General features: G+C 38.5%; 1 protein-coding gene across 5 annotated transcripts in view; it reads right to left on the reverse strand.

Moving 5' to 3' along the window:
- The window catches only part of kif13a (kinesin family member 13A), a 235,687-nt gene that overhangs the window by 53,402 nt on the left and 159,731 nt on the right, over positions 1-22,554 (reverse strand). For 3 of the 5 annotated variants that reach the window (XR_012095681.1, XM_073024005.1, XM_073024007.1), the window contains exons 17-26: positions 21,536-21,746; positions 20,485-20,647; positions 16,767-16,913; positions 14,608-14,757; positions 14,219-14,383; positions 11,719-11,892; positions 10,864-11,015; positions 9,877-10,009; positions 9,335-9,481; positions 6,148-6,180 (exon numbers count right to left, since the gene is read on the reverse strand). Coding sequence is in view for 4 of the 5 variants with exons in the window: in XM_073024005.1 (XP_072880106.1) it covers positions 6,148-6,180; positions 9,335-9,481; positions 9,877-10,009; positions 10,864-11,015; positions 11,719-11,892; positions 14,219-14,383; positions 14,608-14,757; positions 16,767-16,913; positions 20,485-20,647; positions 21,536-21,746 (1,475 nt within the window). In the remaining variant the exon portion in view is untranslated. The remainder of the gene's footprint in view (positions 1-6,147; positions 6,181-9,334; positions 9,482-9,876; positions 10,010-10,863; positions 11,016-11,718; positions 11,893-14,218; positions 14,384-14,607; positions 14,758-16,766; positions 16,914-20,484; positions 20,648-21,535; positions 21,747-22,554) is intronic. The other 2 variants (XM_073024008.1, XM_073024006.1) reach the window with 1 other exon arrangement.

Genomic DNA, 22,554 nt, shown 5'->3' on the forward strand with positions numbered 1-22,554 from the left:
AGTTCCTCCAGCGTTTTGTGTGTGTTGTTCATATTCATGCAGACAGTCAAATAGGTACAGGTAAGTCCTAGTCCAGGTTGGTGGATAAACTTGGGAAACATGACCAATTTTTGTTATTTCCCCAACTCAACAGCCCCAAGACCAATTATAATCGATCTGTAATCCACAAATTCAACATAGTTGGGTACTGCAGCAGAGAACTTCCAGGTTTATATACTTCTGCTCTAGTGTCATACATTTGACAACATCTGGAACAATCTGCAATCCATGATCAAAAATAAATTTAAGAGAGCAATTCAGAAACAAAAAGAAATTAGTAACAATTGTAAAACTGTACAGTGACACTGTATTGTTGAAGGTTTGGCTGCTGAGCCTTTAGTTCACCATTATACTGTATTTGATAAACGTAATTGAGAATGACAAGTTTTTGTAATGGTTAAGAAATGGATGAGGCTTTTTACATGAAAGTTCATTTGCTTTCAAATACCCCATGCAATGGTTTCATGCATTCATGCTTTGGCATGGAACTTACAATACCAGCAGCTTAATGCTCATTACTGTTGCAAGAAGCAGAGAGGAAGCCCTTCAAAGCGTTAGTAAATGCAGGAATCGAAATACTCAATGACCACCATTTGTGATAACCGGATTTGCTATTTGCAAGTGCAATTAGATTCATGCAATGTTCTCAAGGAAGTCAAAGAAGTCAGTTTTTCTATAAGCAAAAGTAAAATTTACATTTGCATACTGTAAATGGAAAGGTACTAACTAGTTTTTAATTTTATTTTTAAAAAAAATAAAAATAATAAAAGTTTCCTTTGCAAATACTTCAAAGCTCAATATGGAAAGATACTTTTGCTGGGCCTTTGTTAAGAGAGGGGGTACTCCTGTCAATTAAATGAACTTGCATTATCAATTGGATCAATTTTCATACTTTGGCTCTATTTTTTTTTCATTTCAATTGCTGTTTTACCCCTTAATACAGTATTTCTAACCCTGCTTTAGTAAATATAGGTAAAATGGAGATGGAGCAAATCACTTTCTACCTGCATTTTTCTTAAGCAACAAAGAAGAGTCTTTTTTGTTACCTCAAACAAACATAAAATGGACAATAGCCATTACTGTAGGATAAACTTAATTCAAGCTGAGATTATTCCTGTACATCTTAATCTAGCATTCAAAATATTTCCTTTTCATCTGGAAGAATAATAGAGATCTTATCACCAAAATTATTAGGCCTAATTCACTTTTTGTTTGTAGCTTTTTGTAACTCAAATACTAACCACACTATTGGAATCACATTCTTAGATTCACATTCATATTTGAATGTGGTTCAGTCTAAGTAACTAAATCTAAATCTAATTCTTAGATCTCAGATTTATTAATACTATATGGTAACATTTTTTAAAATTTCCTTGAGTAAATCTAACTTTACAGTGTACAAACTTACTTCAATGTTATGTCTAAGGTGGCACACAAAGATCAGAAATGTATTATTAATTCAAACCTATGTTCACAGTAAATTTTGAATTAAAGTTTGCTCGTTACTGCTTCAGTACTGGGAAAAGTAAGTGGTAAGTCTTAGGGATAGAGTAGAGGTGGTGTCCGGTGTCTTAAAAGGTACAAAGGTATTGACAAATTTCCAGGGGCTGCTCATGTATATTCAAGAAGATTGTGAGAAGCTAGATAAAAAATTGCAGGAGCTCTAGCTGAGATATATTTGCATAATTGGGGTGGTAAATTGGATTAGTAAGTATGCAGATGATACTAAGGTAGGTGGCGTTGTGAATAATGAAGTAGGTTTTCAAAGTTTGCAGAGAGATTTAGGCCAGTTAGAAGAGTGGGCTGAATGATGGCAGATGGAGTTTAATGCTGATAAATGTGAGGTGCCACATTTTGATAGAAATAATCCAAATAGGACACACATGGTAACTGGTAGGGCATTGAAGAATGCAGTAGAACAAAGTGATCTAGGAATAATGGTTCATCGTTCCCTGAAGGTGGAATCTCATGTGGATAGGGTGGTGAAGAAAGCTTTTGGTATGTTGACCTTTATAAGTCAGAGCACTGAGTATAGGAGTTGGGATGTAATGTTAAAATTGTACAAGGCACCAATTGGTAAGCCCGAATTTGGAATATTGTGTACAGTTCTGGTCACCGAATTATAGAAAAGATGTCAACAAAATAGAGCAAGTACAGAGAAGATTTACTAGAATGTTGCCTGGGTTTCAGCACCTAAGTTACAGAGAAAGATTGAACAAGTTAGGCCTTTATTCTTTGGAGTGTAGAAGGTTGAGGAGGGACTTGATAGAGGTATTTAAAATTATGAGGAGGATAGATAGATTTGATGTGGACAGACTTTTTCCTTTGAGAGTAGGGGAGATTCAAACAAGAGGACATGAGTTGAGAGTTGGGGGCAAAAGTTTAGGGGTAACACGAGGGGGAATTTCTTTACTCAGAGAGTGGTAGCTGTGTGGAACGAGCTTCCAGTAGAAGTGGTAGAGGCAGGTTCGGTATTGTCATTTAAAGCAAAATTGGATAGGTATATGGACAGGAAAGGAATGGAGAGTTATGGGCTGAATGCGGGCCAGTGGGACTAGGTGAGAGTAAGCGTTCAGCACAGACTAGAAGGGCCGACATGGCCTGTTTCTGTGCTGTAATTGTTATATGGTTATAATTAGCCATGGGTGAGGTACCTGTAGACTGAAGCTAGTGAAAGTTGTGCCTTTACTTGAGAAGGGTGGAGAAGAAAAAACCTGGGAACCGGAAGTAAATGACCATCTGTGGTGGGCAAGTTACTGCTGGAAATTCTGAATGAGATACATGTACATACATCTGGAAAGACAGTGGCTGATCAGGGTCATTAGCATGGCATTATGCATGGGAGACCATGTCTTACAAAACTGACCTGGGTTTTTTTGACAATGTGACCAAGTTAACGAGGGCAGAACTTTAGACGTGGTTAAATGGACTTCAGTTAAGCCTTTGATAAGGCTCCACATGTAGGCTGCTTTGAAAGATTAGATCACATGGCAGCTGACTAACAAGATACACAATTGGCTTGACTGTGGAAAGCACAGGGTGATGGTGGAAGGTTGTTTCTCAGACTGGAGGCCTGTGACTAGTAGTGTGCTGGGCTCTTTGTTATTTGTTACGTGTATCAAAAGTTTGGGTAAGAAAATACATGGCATGGTTAGTAAGTTTACAGATGACACTAAAATAGGTGATATGGTGGACAATGCAATTCAGGTAATCAAAAATTACAGGGGAGGTGGGCCTTGAATATCTAAATGGGTCAAGGAATGGCAAATGGAGTTTAATTCAGATCAGTGTGAGGTGTTGCACTTTGGAAAGTCAAATCCAGGTCGAACTTTCACAGTGAATCCCTGGGAAGTGTTGTAGGACTGAGATGCCTTGGAGTACAAGTACATTGTTCACTGAAAGTGGAATCACTGGTACGCAGGGTGGTGACACACTAGCCTTCATCGGTCAGGGCATTGCGTAAATAAAACTTGAGAAGTCATGGTGCAGTTCTGTAGAGGCTACATTTGTGTTCAGTTTTTGTTGCACTACCTTTATGGGAAATTTGATTTTGTGTTTTATGTTCTGTGTTTTCACTCATTTTTCTGTTGCCATTCGTGTGTGTGGGGTTTGAGGTTTGAAGTTTTAATTTGAACAGGTTGGTTCCATGGTTGTTCTTTGCTTTGTGACTGTCTGTGGGGCAGGAAAATTTCAGGGTTGCATAGTGCACGCGTACTTTGATAACAAATATACTTCGAATCTTAAATCTTTGAACCAGAAAGAGTGCACATAAGATTTATAACGATGCTGCCAGGATTTGAGAGACTGGGTTTTTGGGAATAGAAACTTTATTTTTTAGAGTGTAAGAGACCAAGAGGAGATCTCATAGAGGTATACAAAACCATGAGAAGCATAAATAGAGTAAATTCACTCGGTTTTTCTCTTCTACTTCTAATAGAAGTAGAAGGCAAAGGTTTAAGCTAAAAGGGGAGAATTTTAAAGGAACTTTAGAAGAATTTATATTTTACAGAAAGGGTCATATCCATGTGGAATAAGTTGCCAGAGGAAGTGTTTGAAGCAGGTACAATGGTAACTTTTAAAAGACAATTGGACAGGTGCATGGATTGGGAAGGTTTAGGCGGTTATGAGCCACATACTGGCAAATGGGACTAATTTCGATAGGGCATTTTGATCAGCATTTCCAGCTGGGCTAAAGGCCTACTGTCATGCTGTACAATTCTATTATTGTTAAATAGTGGACCAGTATCATTAAAACTGGGCTGGCAAAATATTTTAAAAATAATTTGGTTAAAGAATTCTGCCTACATGTTCTAATATGGACATGGTTACTTCAAGACAATGTCCCCTATATTCACTTAAATAATTGGCTCCCTCCCTTCTGAATTTAAACACACCATACGTACTACACTTCACCTAAGCGACTGAGTGTATAGTTGTGGCATTGATTATACCTCCAACGGGATGAAATGTCTGCTCATTGAGACTTAACTCAAAGCCTCATTGCCATTTTTTGTCCAGGCAGAATTAGCACCAGTCAAAATAATTGGCCAGAGATCCTTTCCAGATCATTACTGAGTGTAATGTTCATTGTTCTATGGATATGGGAATTGTTAAAAATTACCGCGCATCACCCCTTTTTGTTTTGTACTGGTTGGTACTTATTTGTCTTAATCAAATTATTACAAAAAAGAACAATTTCACGATGACCAAATAACTTTGAGGGACAGTTTCATTTAGGTCTAGAGAAAAATTCTACTAAAATGTGATACCCAAGTCATGAAAAAATGGGAATGTAAGATTTAATATCTTATGATATTCCAAAATGGAACTACATATGGATATAGGCAGGTAAAGCATTAATATCTCACAGATCTGACAATATTATAGCTGCCATGATCATAGCCACTATTAATCTGTAGAAATAATGTGACTGAAAATTTTCAGCAACTGTTGAGCTGTAGTAACCACTGTTTTTTTGGAACAACACACACAAAGTGCCGGAGGAACTTTGGATTCCAGCTACTTTGACTTTTAGCAAGTAACATGAGAACTGAACTGATTCAACTGATTTCTTGATTAAAACTAAGTACCATGATCAGAATTTGGAAAGGAGTATTCAACATTTTCCTATTTATTATTAGCATACAGTGGAATAGCAAAATATATATTTACTTTCTATAATCAAAGCTCCTTTTATATAGATTAACAAGTTTTAGTTTAAATCCTGATCAATTCTTCAAACTGAGGTGCAGATTAATGTTTGATTTTTATAGAAGCATAACTTCTCTATAACTTATAATTGTACTGAACTAACTTATAAGTGTACTGAACTAGAAGTCTGTGGAAAAGATGTCACTTGTCTATTTCCTTAATTATGGAAACATTATAAATGTTGAAGTTTAAGATACTTTGCTTAATGATCTGATGGATAGATGACTTCAACCATGCCGGATTCCACAAGATGTCATACAGGACAATGAAATGGGACTTCAATACCTGACTGGGTTGTAAAAGAGTCTGGGAAGAAAACAACAAAATGTTGTCAAAGCTTGAAGCAGCATTCTAAATTACTGAGGTGACAAGTTGACGAACTGTCAGAGACGCACTGGCTGCAAGAAAGCACAGCATAAATTTCTTGTATCCGTGATCATCATGAAGGTGGAAAATGGAATTGTAACCCAATAACAAATTATTCTGTACGAACTCACACCAACTTTATTCCCATACATTTACTGCAGCTTTCTACAATCGTTACTGCTCGCCATTAACCAGCCTACGCAAGGATACCTTCCGCATTGCATGTATCAACATTGCAGCTGAAAATTTCTGATTCTAGTAACAAGTAATAACCTGATTTTAAATGCCTTCAAACAATTGTCATAATGTTAATTCAAGCATGATTAGAAGAAATATTAATTCCCAGTGCTATGCAAAATTTATTGCACCTTGGAGAATTACAACTGCGTATTAAAACAGCGATGTTTAGAAAGTGCACGCAATGCATGTTAAAACCTAATGTTTCCATCTCCATTGCCTAACTTGTGAGTCATTTGCTGATGCTGGCCAGTGTTGAGCTTCATGCCATGTAGCTAATGGTAGCAACAATACCTGGTAACTATCCATATCCTCCTCCTCCTCTTTCTGGCAGGAGAAAATAAACTTAGTAAAAACACCTTTGAAACAGTTCACAAGACCACTTTATCACTTCAGGTTTTACATGATTTGTAACAAGTGCACATTACTTTGGATTAATCAAAATTATGCATATATCAAAAGAAAAAACAAAATTCAAACAATACAGTAAGATATTAAGTTGAACAGCGGTAACTCGAGACAAGATTTGGATGGGCTATAAACAAGTTAATGGAAAGACTTTTCAAAGGGTATTTATTCACATTGCATTTTGTTACAACGCAGAGGCATTAGTAATTACTGAGCTGACAAAACTAGGCTGCAATCAGCACAAGAGGTTGTTCGCTGGTGACGTAACGCAACAGAGCTTGGGCGCTTTTGGCTCTTCTTGGTGGACTGCATTCAGCATAGGGAATTATAAAAGGGACGTCTAAGTGAAGTGGCCATTGTGTGAGTGGGGCAGTGTTAGAGTGGTCCAGCTTGGGCAATGAATGATGCAGACCCTAAGCAATTCTTTTTCCCGTTAGTTACATGCTGAGAATTGGTTCGGAGGTTTTGGTATGCTCTTTGTGTGAGATATGGGAACTCTGAGAGACCGCCAGTCTCCCTAATAACTACATTTGCACCGAGTGCATCGAGCTGTAGCTTGTTTAAGACTGTGTTAAGGAATTAGAGCTGCTGCTGGACGACCTTCAGCTCATACTGGAGAATTGAGGAGGTGATAGATGGGAGCTACAGAGAGATAGTCATCCCTAAGTGCAGGAGGCAGGTACCTGGGTGACTGTCCGGAGAGGGAAAGGGAATAGGAAGCCAGTGCAGAGTAACTCTGTGGCTATTCCTCCCCCCTCCCAATAATAAGTATACCGCTTTGGATACTGTTGGAGCGGTGACCTACCGGGGGGTGGCCATAGCAACCAGGTCTCTGGCATTGAGTGGCTCTGTGGCTCAGAAGGGAAGGGCAGAGAAGAGGAATGCAGTAATCATAGGGGATTCCATAATTAGAGGACCAGAATGCAGATTCTGGGGATGTGAAAAAGACACCAGGATGGTATGTTAGAGGCATGAGAGAGGAGCTGGCCAAAATTGACTGGAAGGGGACGCAAGCAGGGGTGAGTGTCAACCAGCAATGACTGGTGTTCCTGGGGGAAATTTGGAAGATGCAGGAAGGATACATCCCAAAGGTGAAGAAGTATTCTAAAGGACCAATGAGGCAACCGTGGCTGACAAGAGAAGTCAAAAACAGCACAAAAACAAAAGAGAGGGTATATAATATAGCAAAGATTTGTGGGAAGGTAAAGAATTGAGAAGCTTTTGAAAACTGACAGAAGGCAACTAAAAAAGCCATAAGGAGAGAAAAGATGAAATAGGAAGTTAAGCTAGTCAGTAACACATAAAAGGATTCCAAAAGTTTTTTTCATATAATCAGGGCATGGAGTAAAAGAGAGACAAGAGTGAATATCAGACTACTGGGAAATGATGCTGGAGATGTAGTAATAGGCTACAAAGAAATGGTGGAGGAACTTATTAAGTATTTTCCACAGTCTTCACTGTGGAAGTCATGAGCAAAACGCCAGAAATACGAGAGTGTCAGGGGGTAGAAGTGACTGTCATTGCTATTACTAAGGAGAAGGCGTTCGGAGAGCTGAAAAGTCTGAAGGTAAGGCACCTTTGACAATGAATGAATTCATTAAATTGTGTAGGTTGACTCTGTGGTTAAGAAGGTGTACGGTGTATTGCCCTTCATCAATCGTGGAATTGAACTTGGGAGCCGAGAGGTAATGTTACAGCTATATAGGACCCTGGACAGATCCCACCTGGAGTACTGTGCTCAGTTCTGGTCGCCTCACTATAGGAAGGATGTGGAAGCCATAGAAAGGGTGCAGAGGAGATTTACAAGGATGTTGCCTGGATTGGGGAGCATGCCTTATGAAAATAGGTTGAATGAACTCAGCCTTTTCTCCTTTGAGCGGCAGAGGATGAGAGGTAACCTGATAAGAGGTGTATAAGATGATGAGAGGCATTGATCGTGTGGATAGTCAGAGGCTTTTTCCCAGGGCTGAAATGGTTGCCACAAGAGGACATAGTTTTAAGGTGCTGGGGAGTAGGTACAGAGGAGATGACAGGGGTAAGTTTTTTACTCAGAGAGTGGTGAGTGCGTGGAATGGGCTGCCGGCAACAGTGGTGGAGGTGGATACGATCGGGTCTTTTAAGAGACTTTTAGATAGGTATAGAGGGCTATAGGTAAGCCTAGTAATTTCTAAGGTAGAGATATGTTCAGCACAATTTTGTGGGCCAAAGGCCCTGTATTGTGCTGTAGGTTTTCCATGTTTCTATTAAACTCAATGGAACACACTGCAACTAATGAACTCGGGAAACTTGACTGACTTTAAAAGGATTTAGAAAAAAAGGCCACAAAAAATCACTGCCATCCAATTAAAGAAATATAAATGCAAAGTGAGCACCCTTTCAAAAAAACAAGGATTATTTTAAGTAATCAACTCTCATTAAAAATATATAATTTGGAAATTTGAGAGCATATGTTTCTATGACATTCAAATATCCAATCTAAAAGACTCACTAAAATAATACATCCTGAATTACACGTAACCTCATAGCAAGAGGGAAGAAAAAAACATTAGGAGCAGAAAGGAGAACAAATCTTCCTCTCTCATCAGCTCAGTGATTTTTCAGGGACCTGAGGTTCCAGCACCTTTTTTTTGTGGTCAGCTGGTACTTCTGCAGATTTCATTAAAAGTGGAAAATTGAGGATACTTTGGAGGTCTGGCAATTGAAGTACCTCCCAGGAAACCAGGACATTATATCACAAGTTTCATATATTCTATTCAGCAGTTTCTGCATTGATTAGCACAGATATGGCACAGATCATGCCAATAAACTCAATGGAGTTACTCCACATCAAAAATTACCTTTTTTAAAATAAAAACCTTTTAATCTCTTCTGCAAGCAATATAGTACATGAACTTGTTTCAGTTCTTTTCCCTCAAAACAAGAGTAATCATATTTCTTTTGCTGTTCATGTTTAGCAGCATATATTTTAATTTGCCTACGAAGAATTTAAAATTTTTCAGTTGATTGAGATTCATAACATGGTCTCAGTTAAGGCAGCTGTGTAACCTCCCTTAACTTTAAGCAAATTCCTTACCTGATAACTATCCAAAGGTCTCTGCAGTTTAATGGACCTGACAGAAATGCATCCTATGGAAACAGACAATATAGCCTCCACCATAAGTGGCAATGTCCCCGAGTGCTGGACAGGTTTAACATTGACCTCAATCCTACGAGACTGACCCTGATCAAAACAAACACACAAACAAGATGGAGTTCAGTTCAAATGAATACAAAATGTAGTAAAGGAACAAATGAACTCCAACAATCATAAGCAAAGCTCCACATTCAGTAGCTCTAAACAGGGGGCATAAAATAGTACACAAACAACTGAATGCCACAAGCAACACACATTTGTGTACAATCTTTAACATGGTAAAATGTTGCAGGACTACTATTTCATAAAATGCAATAAACAAAAATGTTACCAATTATTTAAATATTTCAATGTATCCATTGTACTTTGGAAAACAGAAAATAAATTACTCAAATTTCCATCATTATTGTAAGTCATTTGTATTTTGGACGTTACAATAGGATCCTTCCCTCAATTAGCAATATTTTATAAAGTCCAAGTACCTGTCTAATCTGGAAGACGCCCCCTGTGTTGACATCCTTGGCCTGAGTCAGCTCCACTGCTGTGTAGTCTCCCATCTCATTCAGTTCCTGCACTGAGATCCACATCTCAATTCTACGTGTGACTTCACTCCATCTATTTCAGCAGAAAGCCAACCGCATGAGGGAAGAGTTCCAGGCACTGCTAGGTGGCCAACAGCATTTGATAAAACACTGCCCGTGCACATACCAACACCTCCAACTTGGGTAAAAGTGGAATGCCGTGCCCCCTCATTAGTAAAAGATTAAAAAATGAGATGCATTGGTAGTCGAGTGTTTAATATCTCACTTTGAATTGGTGAGACTCAACAGAATTGCTTCGGAAAGAACAATGCCAGTACTGAAAAATGTCTTAAATTTCTAAGTTTGAAGCTAGTTTAGTAAGCTTTTGTCGTAATGAGGATAGGCGGACAATACAGTAAGATAATCGAAAGATAGATTGGTGAGTGAAGAGAGGTAATAAACAGCCATACAAAAACGCAAACATGAGGAAATCTGCAGAAGCTGGAAATTAAAGCGACACACACAAAATGCTGGTGGAACGCAGCAGGCCAGTTAGCATCTATTGGAAGAAGAACAGTCGACGTTTCATCCTGACGAAGGGTTTCGGCCCGAAACGTCAACTGTACTTCTTCCTATAGATGCTGCCTGGCCTGCTGCATTCCACCAGCATTTGGTGTGTGCAGCCATACAAAAATTCCATTTACCACACTAAAACTCAACATCACTTACTTAGTACAGCGAAAACAAGCATCTCAGTTGTTAAGTGCACCATCAGTAAAACGTTTTGTACAGCTTGAAACTGCATTTTGCATATATACGCGTAATTGGAAGGCAGCATCTCATTTAATATAATAAAACATAAATGAATAATTGAAGATCTTAAGGTAATAGAATCTTGAAATTTAAAACACCGCCTGTGCACATCACGTACAGGAAGCTGCTCTGTACCTGTCACGTAGAGTGCGTGTTTTTGCTTGCAGAGCATCGACTTCCCACGTAGTTCTGCCATTACCCGCACACCGATGCCCCCAGACTTCAATAGCTAGCGCTCCTTCAGAGATAAACTCCAGAAATTCCTCCGTAACATGCACCACAAAATCCTGGAATGGCACGTGTAAACTTAGTACTTACTTCATGATTTAGAATGAAATCCAATGAAATAGACTACAGTTTTCAACCCATGTGCTCATTTCACACTAAAATCCAGTCTTCTAGAATATTTTTTTAAATTATAAATGTGGAAACACAGTGATTACAGAGCTTTTTAGCTTTGACCATTGTAGAATAAATATATATATCTCCAATGTGCAGTTTTGGTCACCACACTATAGGATGTGTTTGCATTGGAGAATATAGAGGAGATTCAATGGGTAGAGACTGGATTGGCTATGTTTGTTTTTCCTGGAGCAAAGAAGATTGAAGGGTGTCCTGACAAAAGTATATATAAGATTATGATAAGGCATAAATAGGACATAAAAAGTTTTTTTTTCACGTGGTAGGCATATCAAAGGCAGGAGGACATAGCTGTGAGATTTGAGGAGGAATTTTAAAAGGGAACAGTGAGTTAAGTTTTCTTTTAATATAAGAGAATGGTTGGTATCTCTGACACTTCCAGACAAAGTTATGGAAAGTGATATAATTACCATATTTGGCAGACACTTAAATGGGCAAGGCATACAAGGATGCAGACCAAATGTAGGTAAATGGATTTGTGTCGATAGGCAAAAGACTGGCACATCTGTAGTGGGCCAAGGGCCTGTTTTTGGGCTGTATGATTGCATGTCTCTGTGACGGCCTGCTCACCTTACTGTGATCAAATTTCACTGTGTACTGAACGGCCTTGTTTTTGATCGAAGCCATGTCTGGATTGACCATTGGGGGTGCAACTGTTTGTTCAGAGTGCTCCCAGAAGACATATTGGCAGAATACGAAGTTTGATAGATTGATTGGCAGTCCTGTTGCTTCTTTTATTTTTACCTGTTGAGACAATATAATGATTTGAAAAGCTTCTCATCAACCCAAACTTCATTAAAATGAAATTACTGGTAGCAATACATACAAAGATTTTATTTCTAAATTTAGAATTTCACTTTTGAGTTGCAGTGAATTTTTCATCTTTAGAATATTATCCACCTCTATACTAAAGGTAATGGCAAGCTTTTGATTACCTTGAGGCTCAATCTCTCCAGTGTGCCTCAACTTCATTTTCTCTCTTGTATTGTACAATCTCAAAGTTCAAAGTAAATTTATTATCAAAGTACATTTATGTCACCATATACAACCATGAAATTTGTTTTCTTGCGGGTATACACAGTAAATGCATGAATCTTAATAGAACTAATGAAAGACTGCACCCAACTGGATGCACAAATAATCAATGTGTAAGAGACAAGAAACTATGCAAATACAAAAGAAATAATACTAATGATAAATTAATAAACAATAAATATTGAGAACATGAGATGAAGTGAGTAAGTCCATAGGTTGTGGGAACAGTTCAGTGATGGGGCAAGTGAAATTACCCTGTGACAGTGCTCTGTGTAGATGTGCTCAATGGTTGGGAGGGCTTTACCTGTGATGGACTGGGCCATACCCACTTTTCTTGTAGGATTCTCCGTTCAAGGACATTGATGTTTCCATACCAGACCTTGATGCAACCAGTCACTATTACTGTACTCTCCACCACACATCTATCTTTGTCCTACATGCTAATTCATCACCACTGTTAATTTGGCCAATGACAGTCTCCAATAAAGATTTGCTCCTTCACCAACAGATCTTATCCTTACACCTTGGTATGCTTCCACTGACTTCCTATACCTCTACTTTTATCCTCTGTATGAACTATTGTAGAGGGCAGAATAGTGAGGTCTAATAATCAGTAAATAGGGATGTGGACTGTGCTAATGTGGTAACAGGGAACCAGAGACAAAAGTAGAGACATGGAATGCAGAGTGTCAACATTCAGCTTACAGGAACTTCACTAATAATGTTATAGCATGCACTCATTGTTGTAACAGAAAACTGGATTTACTGTTAGATGTGTGGATAATAATTTTGTTCTGTAATTAGGACCTAGTCTGTTACTTAATTAAGTCTTCCTGTAGCCACCGTTCTATTATCAAACCGAAGTTTCACCGATAATCTCATCAACTGGGAATGAAAAACCTGCACCAAATCCATGCTCAGGTAGATCAGCTTTGACTGGTCTCCTGGTACGCACTGGTTTTTAATACATCGCCCGTAACTGGAGCAACATCTCCACGTGATTTCTAAGTTTGCTTCTATACAAATTAACATACATTAGAGTTAGAGCAACCGAGCTCTATAATATGAACAAGCATTAAAATACCCTCAAACACAACAGGAGGAATTTGTACGTCGAACAGCATTTGTGGGAGGAAAGGAATTGTTGGCATTTCAGGTACTGAGTCAGGGTTCTATCCCAAATCGGTGACAATTCCTTTCTCCCCACTGATACTGCTCGATCCGCTGAGTTCCTCTAATAGATTGTTCAGTGCTCCAAATTCCAACATGTGCAGTCTCTTGTGCCTCCATTTATTTATTTATTTAGAGACACTGTGCAGTAACAGGGCCTCATGGCCCAATGAGCACGTTGCCCAGTTGCACCCATGTAACCATTTAATCTTTAAATTCATATATTTGGAATGCAGGAGGAATTTGGGAGAAACCAGAGAAAACCCGCACAGTCACAGGGAGAAAATGCAAACTCCTTACATAGAGAGTTGAAACTGGGCCATAGGTTCTGTAATAGTGTTATACTAACTGCTACATTACCATTCCGCCCAATTAAAACCCCCTCTATTACCTTTTCCTTCACAATGTTTATTTCAAATCCTTCCTCACGTCTGTATTTGGCTAAGGAGAACTGGACACTCTTCACTGGAAATTTAAGACTGTTAGTAGGTACACTGCTCCAGCTGGGAAACGGCCAGTGTAATCTCTCTTCCCACATTCAGTTCAGGTCATTCCATTTTTATCAAAACCAAGCACTAGCAGTGATAGTAGAGGAGGGATGGTGGATTGAAAAGCCAAGCATTATACAAGTCAGAAATTTTGAAAATAGAAACCTCTTCCATCAAAACTTCATCAAATTTAGGAAAATTATATACAATTGTTTGTTCTTTTTTCTAAATTTTCAAGATACATGTGATAATGAGCCAGAAGGTTTTTTTTTATCCCCCTTCTCTCCCCTTCAACTTTATTTGATGTTAAAAGAATACTAACTGGTTAACCAGTATTCCAAGGATTTACAATGGTAATGAGGGTAATTCTCACTTACCCTGCAGGTCAATTTCTTTGCCATGTGCACAATCTCACCATTATTGTCCATTACTTCACAGCTCCCACTTTCACTCGAGTTCTCTGAAGAATCATCTCCACCATCCTGACGTTCTGGAATCGCACCATTAACCCGCATTACTTCAACATGGAGCCGGCCAGCAACCTGGATTCAATTCCATAGGGGAAATTTAACCATTTTATGCATTTCCCTCGGACTTTCTCTCTGTTCATTGAGCAAATAATGTTGCTTTATGTCTTACAATCAACTGGCCAGGAACTAAACAGACACATCCAATTACATTTCTCTTTTAGCTAAAATACAGAAAGGAATAACTTTACTAAATCGATGCAGAATTTAAGAAATGCTCATGTTATGCCAACACTCACCTCCCCCTGCTGGCTGATGATGGGAACAGCATACTCAAGTTTTGCATCATGGTAAAGGCATTCCAAGAAGACATTGGCAACACCAATCAAGTTATGGTTTTCTTGGGGTTCGTAGAAAGGGTCTCCGTGTTTACTGAGAATTTTATTGTACTTAAATGTGATTTAAGGAAAAAAAACACACAATAGATTATAGTAAGAATTAAAATTCTCTTGATCTATGAGTGAAACAAGTGAAACTGGAGCTTTAGATGATAAATTCGAACATATTAATAGCAACAGTTTTCACTTTATACTTAATTTTTCTTGAAATAAAACCCAATTCATACACTTATCATTAATTCACTTATCCAGTAGGTAAACTGTTTAAAGATCTGGATTGTGCTTGTTCACAGTGCAAGAACAGGTTCTGGAGGTGGTTCCAAGATCCCTAGCTGTTAATGTCATTTGATCAATTAAAGAATAAATACAAAATATCAAACAACACTCTTTTTTGTTATTTCCAATTAAGGGCTTATTTAAGAGATAAATTGGGTCAAACGATGTTATTGCTGAAACCTAATGAAATAGAAACTTTAATTCAAAAAGGAAAAATTAAAAAATTTATTTCTTGTATGTATAGTTTGATTCAAAAACAGGCAATTAAATAAGGAATTCATAAGTCAAGACAAAAATGGGAAACTGATTTGAATATTAAAATTGAAGAAACAAGTTGGTCAAGACTATGTCCTGACAGTATGACAAATACAACAAATGTCTGGTTAAGATTAGTGCAATATAATTTTTTACATCAATTATATAATTACACCACAAAAAATAAATAAATTAAACCCAAATTTATCTGATCAATGTTTCTGATGTAATCAAGAAATTGGTACTTTTTTACACTCTACTTGGTCTTGTTTTAAAATTCAACCTTTTTGGACAAATTTAAGAGTTTTATTGGAACAAATTATTGGAACACAACTTCCACATAATCCAACATTATTTTTACTAGGCAATATTGAAGGGATAAAACCGAAATCCAAACTGAATAAATATCAGAAAGAATTCATAAAAATTGCATTGGCAGTAGCCAATGAAATTTTCAGCTGCATTCCACTGGGAAAAGTTACATATAATTTAAGAGAAAAATATGAAATATTTCTGAAAATTTGGCGCCCTTATTTACAAAAGATAGGATTAAATATATAGGTGCTCCAAAGATAAAATTATTGGTTATCCGGGGAAATAAATAAATATATATACTAAAGCTATTATGAACTCCATGGAGCATGTGGGGATCTTCCGATATCCAGGCATTCTTTCTTTCTTTCTTTTTTCTTCTCTTTTTTTTCTCTCTCTACAGGGATATGTTAGGGGGGAGGGGGGAAAGGGTTGATAATTTTTTTTTCCTTCTGTAACCATTTGAAAATTCAATTAAAAAAATTATTTAAAAAAAGATCCCTAGCTGAAATAAAGTGCTTTCTGATATTCCAAAGAGCTCAAACACCAATCAATACTCTCGTGGAGTTACACTTGTTAAAATTCTAAACCAAATTTACAACCAGTAAGCACATAAAGTAGAATAAGCATGCAATGTTCCTTAAAAACAAAGGCCATGGCAATTCCAGATCCAACTCAAAGCACACAGAATTTTTGCTGAATTTGTAATATATAAAAAAAGTGCTTGTGGCGGTACAACATGTTCTCATCCCTGCCTCGATGTCAGCCTCGATAATCTGTTAACCTTTCTGGGGCAGGCTAAAAACTCACAAGAACACAATTCACTAAATTCCTAACTGATAGTGAAAGTCAAAGTCTTTGTATTCGAGCACCAGATAAGTTAGAATCAGTTGTGGAGGAGCCTGCAGTTTGCCAAGCTGTTAGCAGAAGTCACCTAGCATGGAAATTAGCCACTGGTATATCAGCACAGTGAATTATTCCAGCAGTTTCAGTGGAGTGGAAATTCATTAGTGGATGGAATTGGGAAACAAAATTCAGATTCCAACACTGTTTAATGTAGCATATTTGTTCTCCAGTATGCCCTACATAACCACTCTTACACGGCAACTCTAATTGGTAAATGGCAACATTCTATGTGAAGCAATGAAACACGTTACAAATTCCCCAGCCCCACAAATGATTCTGTATGTATGTATGTATGTATACCCTGCACTTACATATTCAACCATGTTTTTCTCTTTCCAATCTTGATAGAGATCTCTCATATCAATCAGTTTGTTCTCCAGCTTCTCAATTGCCCACACTTGGGTACCTTTTCCCTTGCGTCGAACTTGGATGGCAGATTCGCTTACAATTGCTCCTCTCTGTTTTGATGAACAACAGATTCAAAGCATGGAGCAAACTGTAAATCAGTGAAAGCTGGCATGTTGCACCCCTTTGCCCATCTACATGAAAACTAAAGAGAAGATACAACATACATTGAACACAGCACCTGAAACAAAAACATTTTTGGAAAGCGTCTGCTCAGATTCATGAGAATTTGTACACAGAGGACCCTACATTAGACTAGAGCCAAAACGCAGACTTCTGAAGGAGTAAACAGTGAGTGGAAAGGCGGCAGAGAAGCACGGCCAGTGGAGCTGTGACCCTGTTGTCCAGCTCTGTCTGTGTAGTTTGCACATTCTCTCCCACTCTCTGCAGAGGTTTCCCCAGGGTGCTCCACTTACCCCCACATCCCCAAGACATGCAGGCTGGTGGATTAACTGGCCACTGTAAATTGCCCCTAGTGTGGAGATTAGAGGGGAGCAAAGAGCTGATAGGAATGTGGAAGGAATCAAATTGAATCTGTTCAAGACTAAATGGATTCTTGGCCAAGAAGCCTATTTCTCTACTGTAAGACTCTGACTGAATGCTGCATCGTGTAATTTACAGATTACTGATGTGGCCTCCTTGAAGTAATTATCTGTAATTTTTTGAGCAAGCATTTGAGAAAAATAGCAATGTACCTCCTGTGAATAAAATATAGGGAACACCTGCGATGGAGCCATTCAGGTTACAGAAATTTGTCCTTACAAATCACAAAACAGAAATTTGAGATATATGATAAAATTCACTCTCAGGGAATTTTTTAAAAAAGAAAATTAATAAACACAAAATTCCTTTTCACTGCTCATTCTTGGTGAAAGTGCAGATGATAACTAAGGCTTTGCATTTCAGGAAATCATGAAGCAGGTCATTTTTCAGGAACACAACCTCTCTATAACATGACAGGTTACCTGTACTGAACTGTCAGGGCAGTAATCGGGGGTGGTTACATGTCCTAAGGGGAAGTTAGAGGAAACAGGTAATTGGGGGGGGGGGGGGGGGGGGGAGTAAGTGGCAGCCTAACTTGAGGCATGAGACCTGACCAACCATGTCAACTCGCTGATGTCGTCAACATTCAATAGGCATTCCCAGTTTGTGTTAATTTTTTAAAAAAATTTAGCCCTGTTTATGATGGATAAATATGATATGATAAATAAATATATAAATAATTATGATCTCTATGAGTCTGAAGGCAGTGAAGCCTTGAATTCCAATCCTACTAAGAAACAGAAACTACAGAAAGTGTATCAATACAATGTTACATACTTGGAGTATGGTTTTATTCCATCCCATCAGATCAGCGGCACCCTGTGTGTCTTATTTGTAAAATTTATTTGTAATGAAGCCATGAAACCATCAAGATCGCAGGAACAGTCCATAAAAGAAATCCGGAAAAGGCGATAAATGGCGACTCAGTTCCAGAAGATCAAAGAAGCATTTGAAAAGTGTTGCACACTCGAGTCACTTGCCAAGAAAGCTAAAAATGAGCTTGATAGTGATCTCATTGCTTCTTATAATATTTCCAGTGTGGAAAATCTCGTACAATTGGTGAAAGATTAATAATGCCTGCTGTATCAGAAGTGCTCAGCACTGTTCTCAAAATGGATACCAGTATTTTAAAATCAATTGCTCTGAGTAATAACTCTGTAGCTCATCGTATTGACGAAATGAGTGAAGACATCGAGTACCAACTATGCACAGAGTTACAAAAAACTGAATTTGGGATACAACTGGATGAGTCAACTGTGCGAGACAATGAGGCATTGCTAATGGCATATGCACAAGTTGATCAAAAATGGAAAAGTTTATGAAGAGATTCTCTTTTGAAATAAGTTAAAAACAAATATCAACAATGAATCAATCTACAATTAGCTCAAAATGTATATTGAGGGTAAAAGTACTCCGATTAGGAACATGATTTTTTGTGCAACGATGGAACACCGTATATGACAGGTCGCCATGCTGGTTTGGTGGCACTTATGAAAACAGAAATTCCAAGTCTGTTTGTAATCCATTGTGTAATTCATCATCAACATCTCGCAGCCAAATACCTTAGCCAGCGACTTTTTTCAATCGTGACTCTTGCAATATCTGCTATCAACAAAATTAAAGCTCATCCATTAAATAGAAGTGCCTTGGCTGTCAAAAGGCTGTTGCTTAAAATGTTTCTTTGATCTCTGACACTGTGGTCGAATTTTTGCTCAAAATGAACAACAACTTGGGAAACAAGATTGAACTTCTATGTGGAGATGTGGCATACCCAGCCGATCTGTATGACAAAACAAACATTCTAGATATGAAACTACAGGGTGAGAATTTCAATTTAATCAGGCAAAAAGTGTCCACTTTTATTGGAAAATTGGACATAGATAAGCAAAACATTGGGAGAAGAATGTTCTCATAGTTATCCTGCGTGGAAAATATGCCACTCTCTTTCAAAGATGGTGATTTGCTTACACCTGCAGTCAGCAAAGGAGGATTTTCAGAATCGATATAAGGATTTGAACAATCTGGCAATTCTGGATTGGGTAATTAAGCTATTTCTTCGCAAGGTGGAAGAGCAGGAAGAGAGCTTGCAAGAAGAAATTACTGAAATTCAGAATCATTAAGAAACAAAAAAGCTTTTCAAAAATGTTGGCTTTTGTGGTATGTGGCTCCACTGTCATATGAAGCTCCCCCTCTCCATGCAGATGATGAATCCAAAACAGCAGAGGCCAATTCAGTTTAGCAGGAGTTGCTAGTCAGTGTTAAAATCAACAGAGGACTGCCTTAGAGATTCCAGGTCTGGATATTTCCTCGGGGTTTACTCCCAAAGGTATCCCCACGAGTGGGTATAGATGCAAGGCAGCGGAGGTTTGAGATAAAAGTTTTCCTTTCCCTAGATAAGTTGCCAACCACGGCTGACGAGCCTCAACTGCCCGAAACAACTAAGTAGCCAGTAACCCGCCTTTACCCCTTCTCCAGTCAGTAGAAATGGTTTTGCCAGGCTTAGTAGCTGAGCACAGATAAAGGCCAGTAACTGGACTTGGTTGTCAGAGGCTATTTGAGACGCACCCCACTGGGAACACTTAATACATGGTGGGTGCTTTGTGTTTGGGTGCTTATCCCTACTACGTCCCCCAGCTATGACACCCTCAAGGAACATTGTAATCTATCATAATCATCCATTTGCGATCTTCAGAAGACTTTCGTAGTGAATTTGTTCGAACTTTACTGCAGCAATTGTTTTATAACTGACTGGCAATTGCAGCCACTTGTGGTGCAGGAAGAACCGACTACATAGTGCAGGAAGAACCGACTACATAGTGCAGGAAGAACTGACTACATAGTGCAGAACCAAAGCCACGTGGCGGCTGCATAAACTGAAATATCAGATTCACTTCTCCGATGATGTGTGAACCAGCTGGAATTTTGCAATAATCCCAAACAAAATCCACCCCTCCCGATAGGTCAACTTTCAAAAGAAAAGATGAATTTAACAATCCAACAGCCCATTATAATTGACAGGTAAAACAAATGTTGCTACATTAAAATAATCAGCTTTTAAGCAACATCATAGAATCTGCCTACCTTTCTGTTTGCACTGAGATTTGCTGCTGGGATTTGCAATGTTACTTGGTAATCCGTCTGTTTGTTCATCTCTTCTGCCAGGAAATTTGCTTCTCTCACCAGAGCATTGGCTCTCACTATCTGCTCTCTCAACTTCGCCAGACTGTGACGGAACAGTTGATCCCTACAACAGAAAAAGTGAATCAACATTCCTCTCCTTTCCCACTAAGTTTATTGATTCTAGCAGATGAAACCTTCCTCCAGCTGGTGATTTTATTTGGTTATGAATCACTTGTAATTACTAATTTTTCAGTATATTCCTGGCAAGGAAAGTATTCATCAATTATTCCTAACTGTCCTCAAGGACATATTGATGAACACCTGCTCAGTCCCTTGCATACCTTATGGGGAAGGTACTCCTATAGTGTCACTGGATAGGAAGCTCCAGGATTTAGACCCATTTACAAGGAGATGAATTAACCCCACAACCATCAGGCTCTTTAACATAAGAGTTAACTACACTTTCACATCCATTGAGATGTTCCCACAACCAAAGATCTCACTTTAAGGACTCTTTATCTTGTTATTTCATGCTCTCGTTATTTGTTGCTATTTATATATATTTGCATTTGCACCGTTTGTCTTCTGCACTCTCGTGTTTCTTTCATTGATCCTGTTACCGTTACTATTCTATAGATTTGCTGAGTGTGCCTGCAGGAAAATGAATCTCAGTGTGTATATGGTGACGTGTATTCACTTTGATGATAAAATTTACTTTGACTTTAAAAATATGTATATAATGAAAATAAATAATATTAAATGAAAGCAAAAGAAAATGTTTCACAGTATGTACTGCACCTTTCCAGCATTATTCAGTACGTATGAGACTGAAAAGGCAAAACATTCATTTACCACCGCGAAGGTGCTGAAATTGCCCCAAGGTGGTTTTATAAGGTGTGTGCGCGCATGTATGTGGGGTTGTGGGGGTGGACAGGGAGTAACAGAAACTGAAGTAATCTATTGTGTACAATTAAGCAAGACAACTTGCCCTGTTTTGTACGGATTGTCATACCTCTCCTCAGACCAAAGCTTCACTTTTTGCTGTGCAGTTTGAGGGGTGTAAGAGAATCTCTCGATGCTGTGCCGATGCAGCCTATCTGGAGACAGCTGTTGGCGAAGGAGTTCCAGCTCACGCTCATACATCAGCCGCTGCTCCTCAAGTGCATTTTGTTTCTCCTCGAGGTACTGCTTCTCAAGTATCTGCACAACATTCTGCACAGGATCTGCAAATGCACACCACGAGGCAGTTAATAGCAGCTTGCAACAAATCGTGAAAATACAGTTCTATGTAACATGTTTTAAAATATACAAAACCAATTCCTATTCACCAGTTTGGAGCACCACAGCAACTCCTCTACTTATTCAAAACACATGGATATTTATTTTTTTAAAACTTCATTGAAGTTGCTACATCTGTATCTCAGTAATCATGCTATGGTCTCTTGAGTCAAGGGAGTTGTCAGTTCAAGTTCCATTCGAGAGTTCACCAGAAAGTCCAGGCTGACATTCCAGTGATGGGAATTCTGTGGTAGAGATGTCATCCTGCTCAACAGACACCAGATCAGGGCAAATTGCAAATCACACCCAAGTAGTTCACTGACCCCATGTGTATTTCTTGGGCTCGCCTTGTCTAAAAAAACATTTCCAAGTTTCAAACCTAGAAAGAACACACAAGAAGCAGACCCCACAACTGGTGGGTGGTAGATCATGTGATGGTGCAGCTGCTTAAATTAGTGGATACAATCTCTTATCAAGAAGAAATCTGAGGAAAGCTGGCAGGACACAACTGTTTGGAAGAGATTGAGTTTCAAGTTCAAGTATCATCCAACTATACACATCAATACAGCCAAATGAAACAGTGTTTCTCCAGAGCCAAGGTGCAAAACACAACACCAACAGTCATACACAGCACAAAGCACATATAGTGCATATGGTTATGAAAGCAGTCAAACATAGTCAGAAAAATATAATAACATAGCCCAAGTCCATGAGTGTTATGGCCCATAGATTGATGATGCATGAGATGTTGTC

The sequence above is a fragment of the Hemitrygon akajei genome, chromosome 20, assembly GCF_048418815.1.
Source record: "Hemitrygon akajei chromosome 20, sHemAka1.3, whole genome shotgun sequence".
Classification (NCBI taxonomy): domain Eukaryota; kingdom Metazoa; phylum Chordata; class Chondrichthyes; order Myliobatiformes; family Dasyatidae; genus Hemitrygon; species Hemitrygon akajei.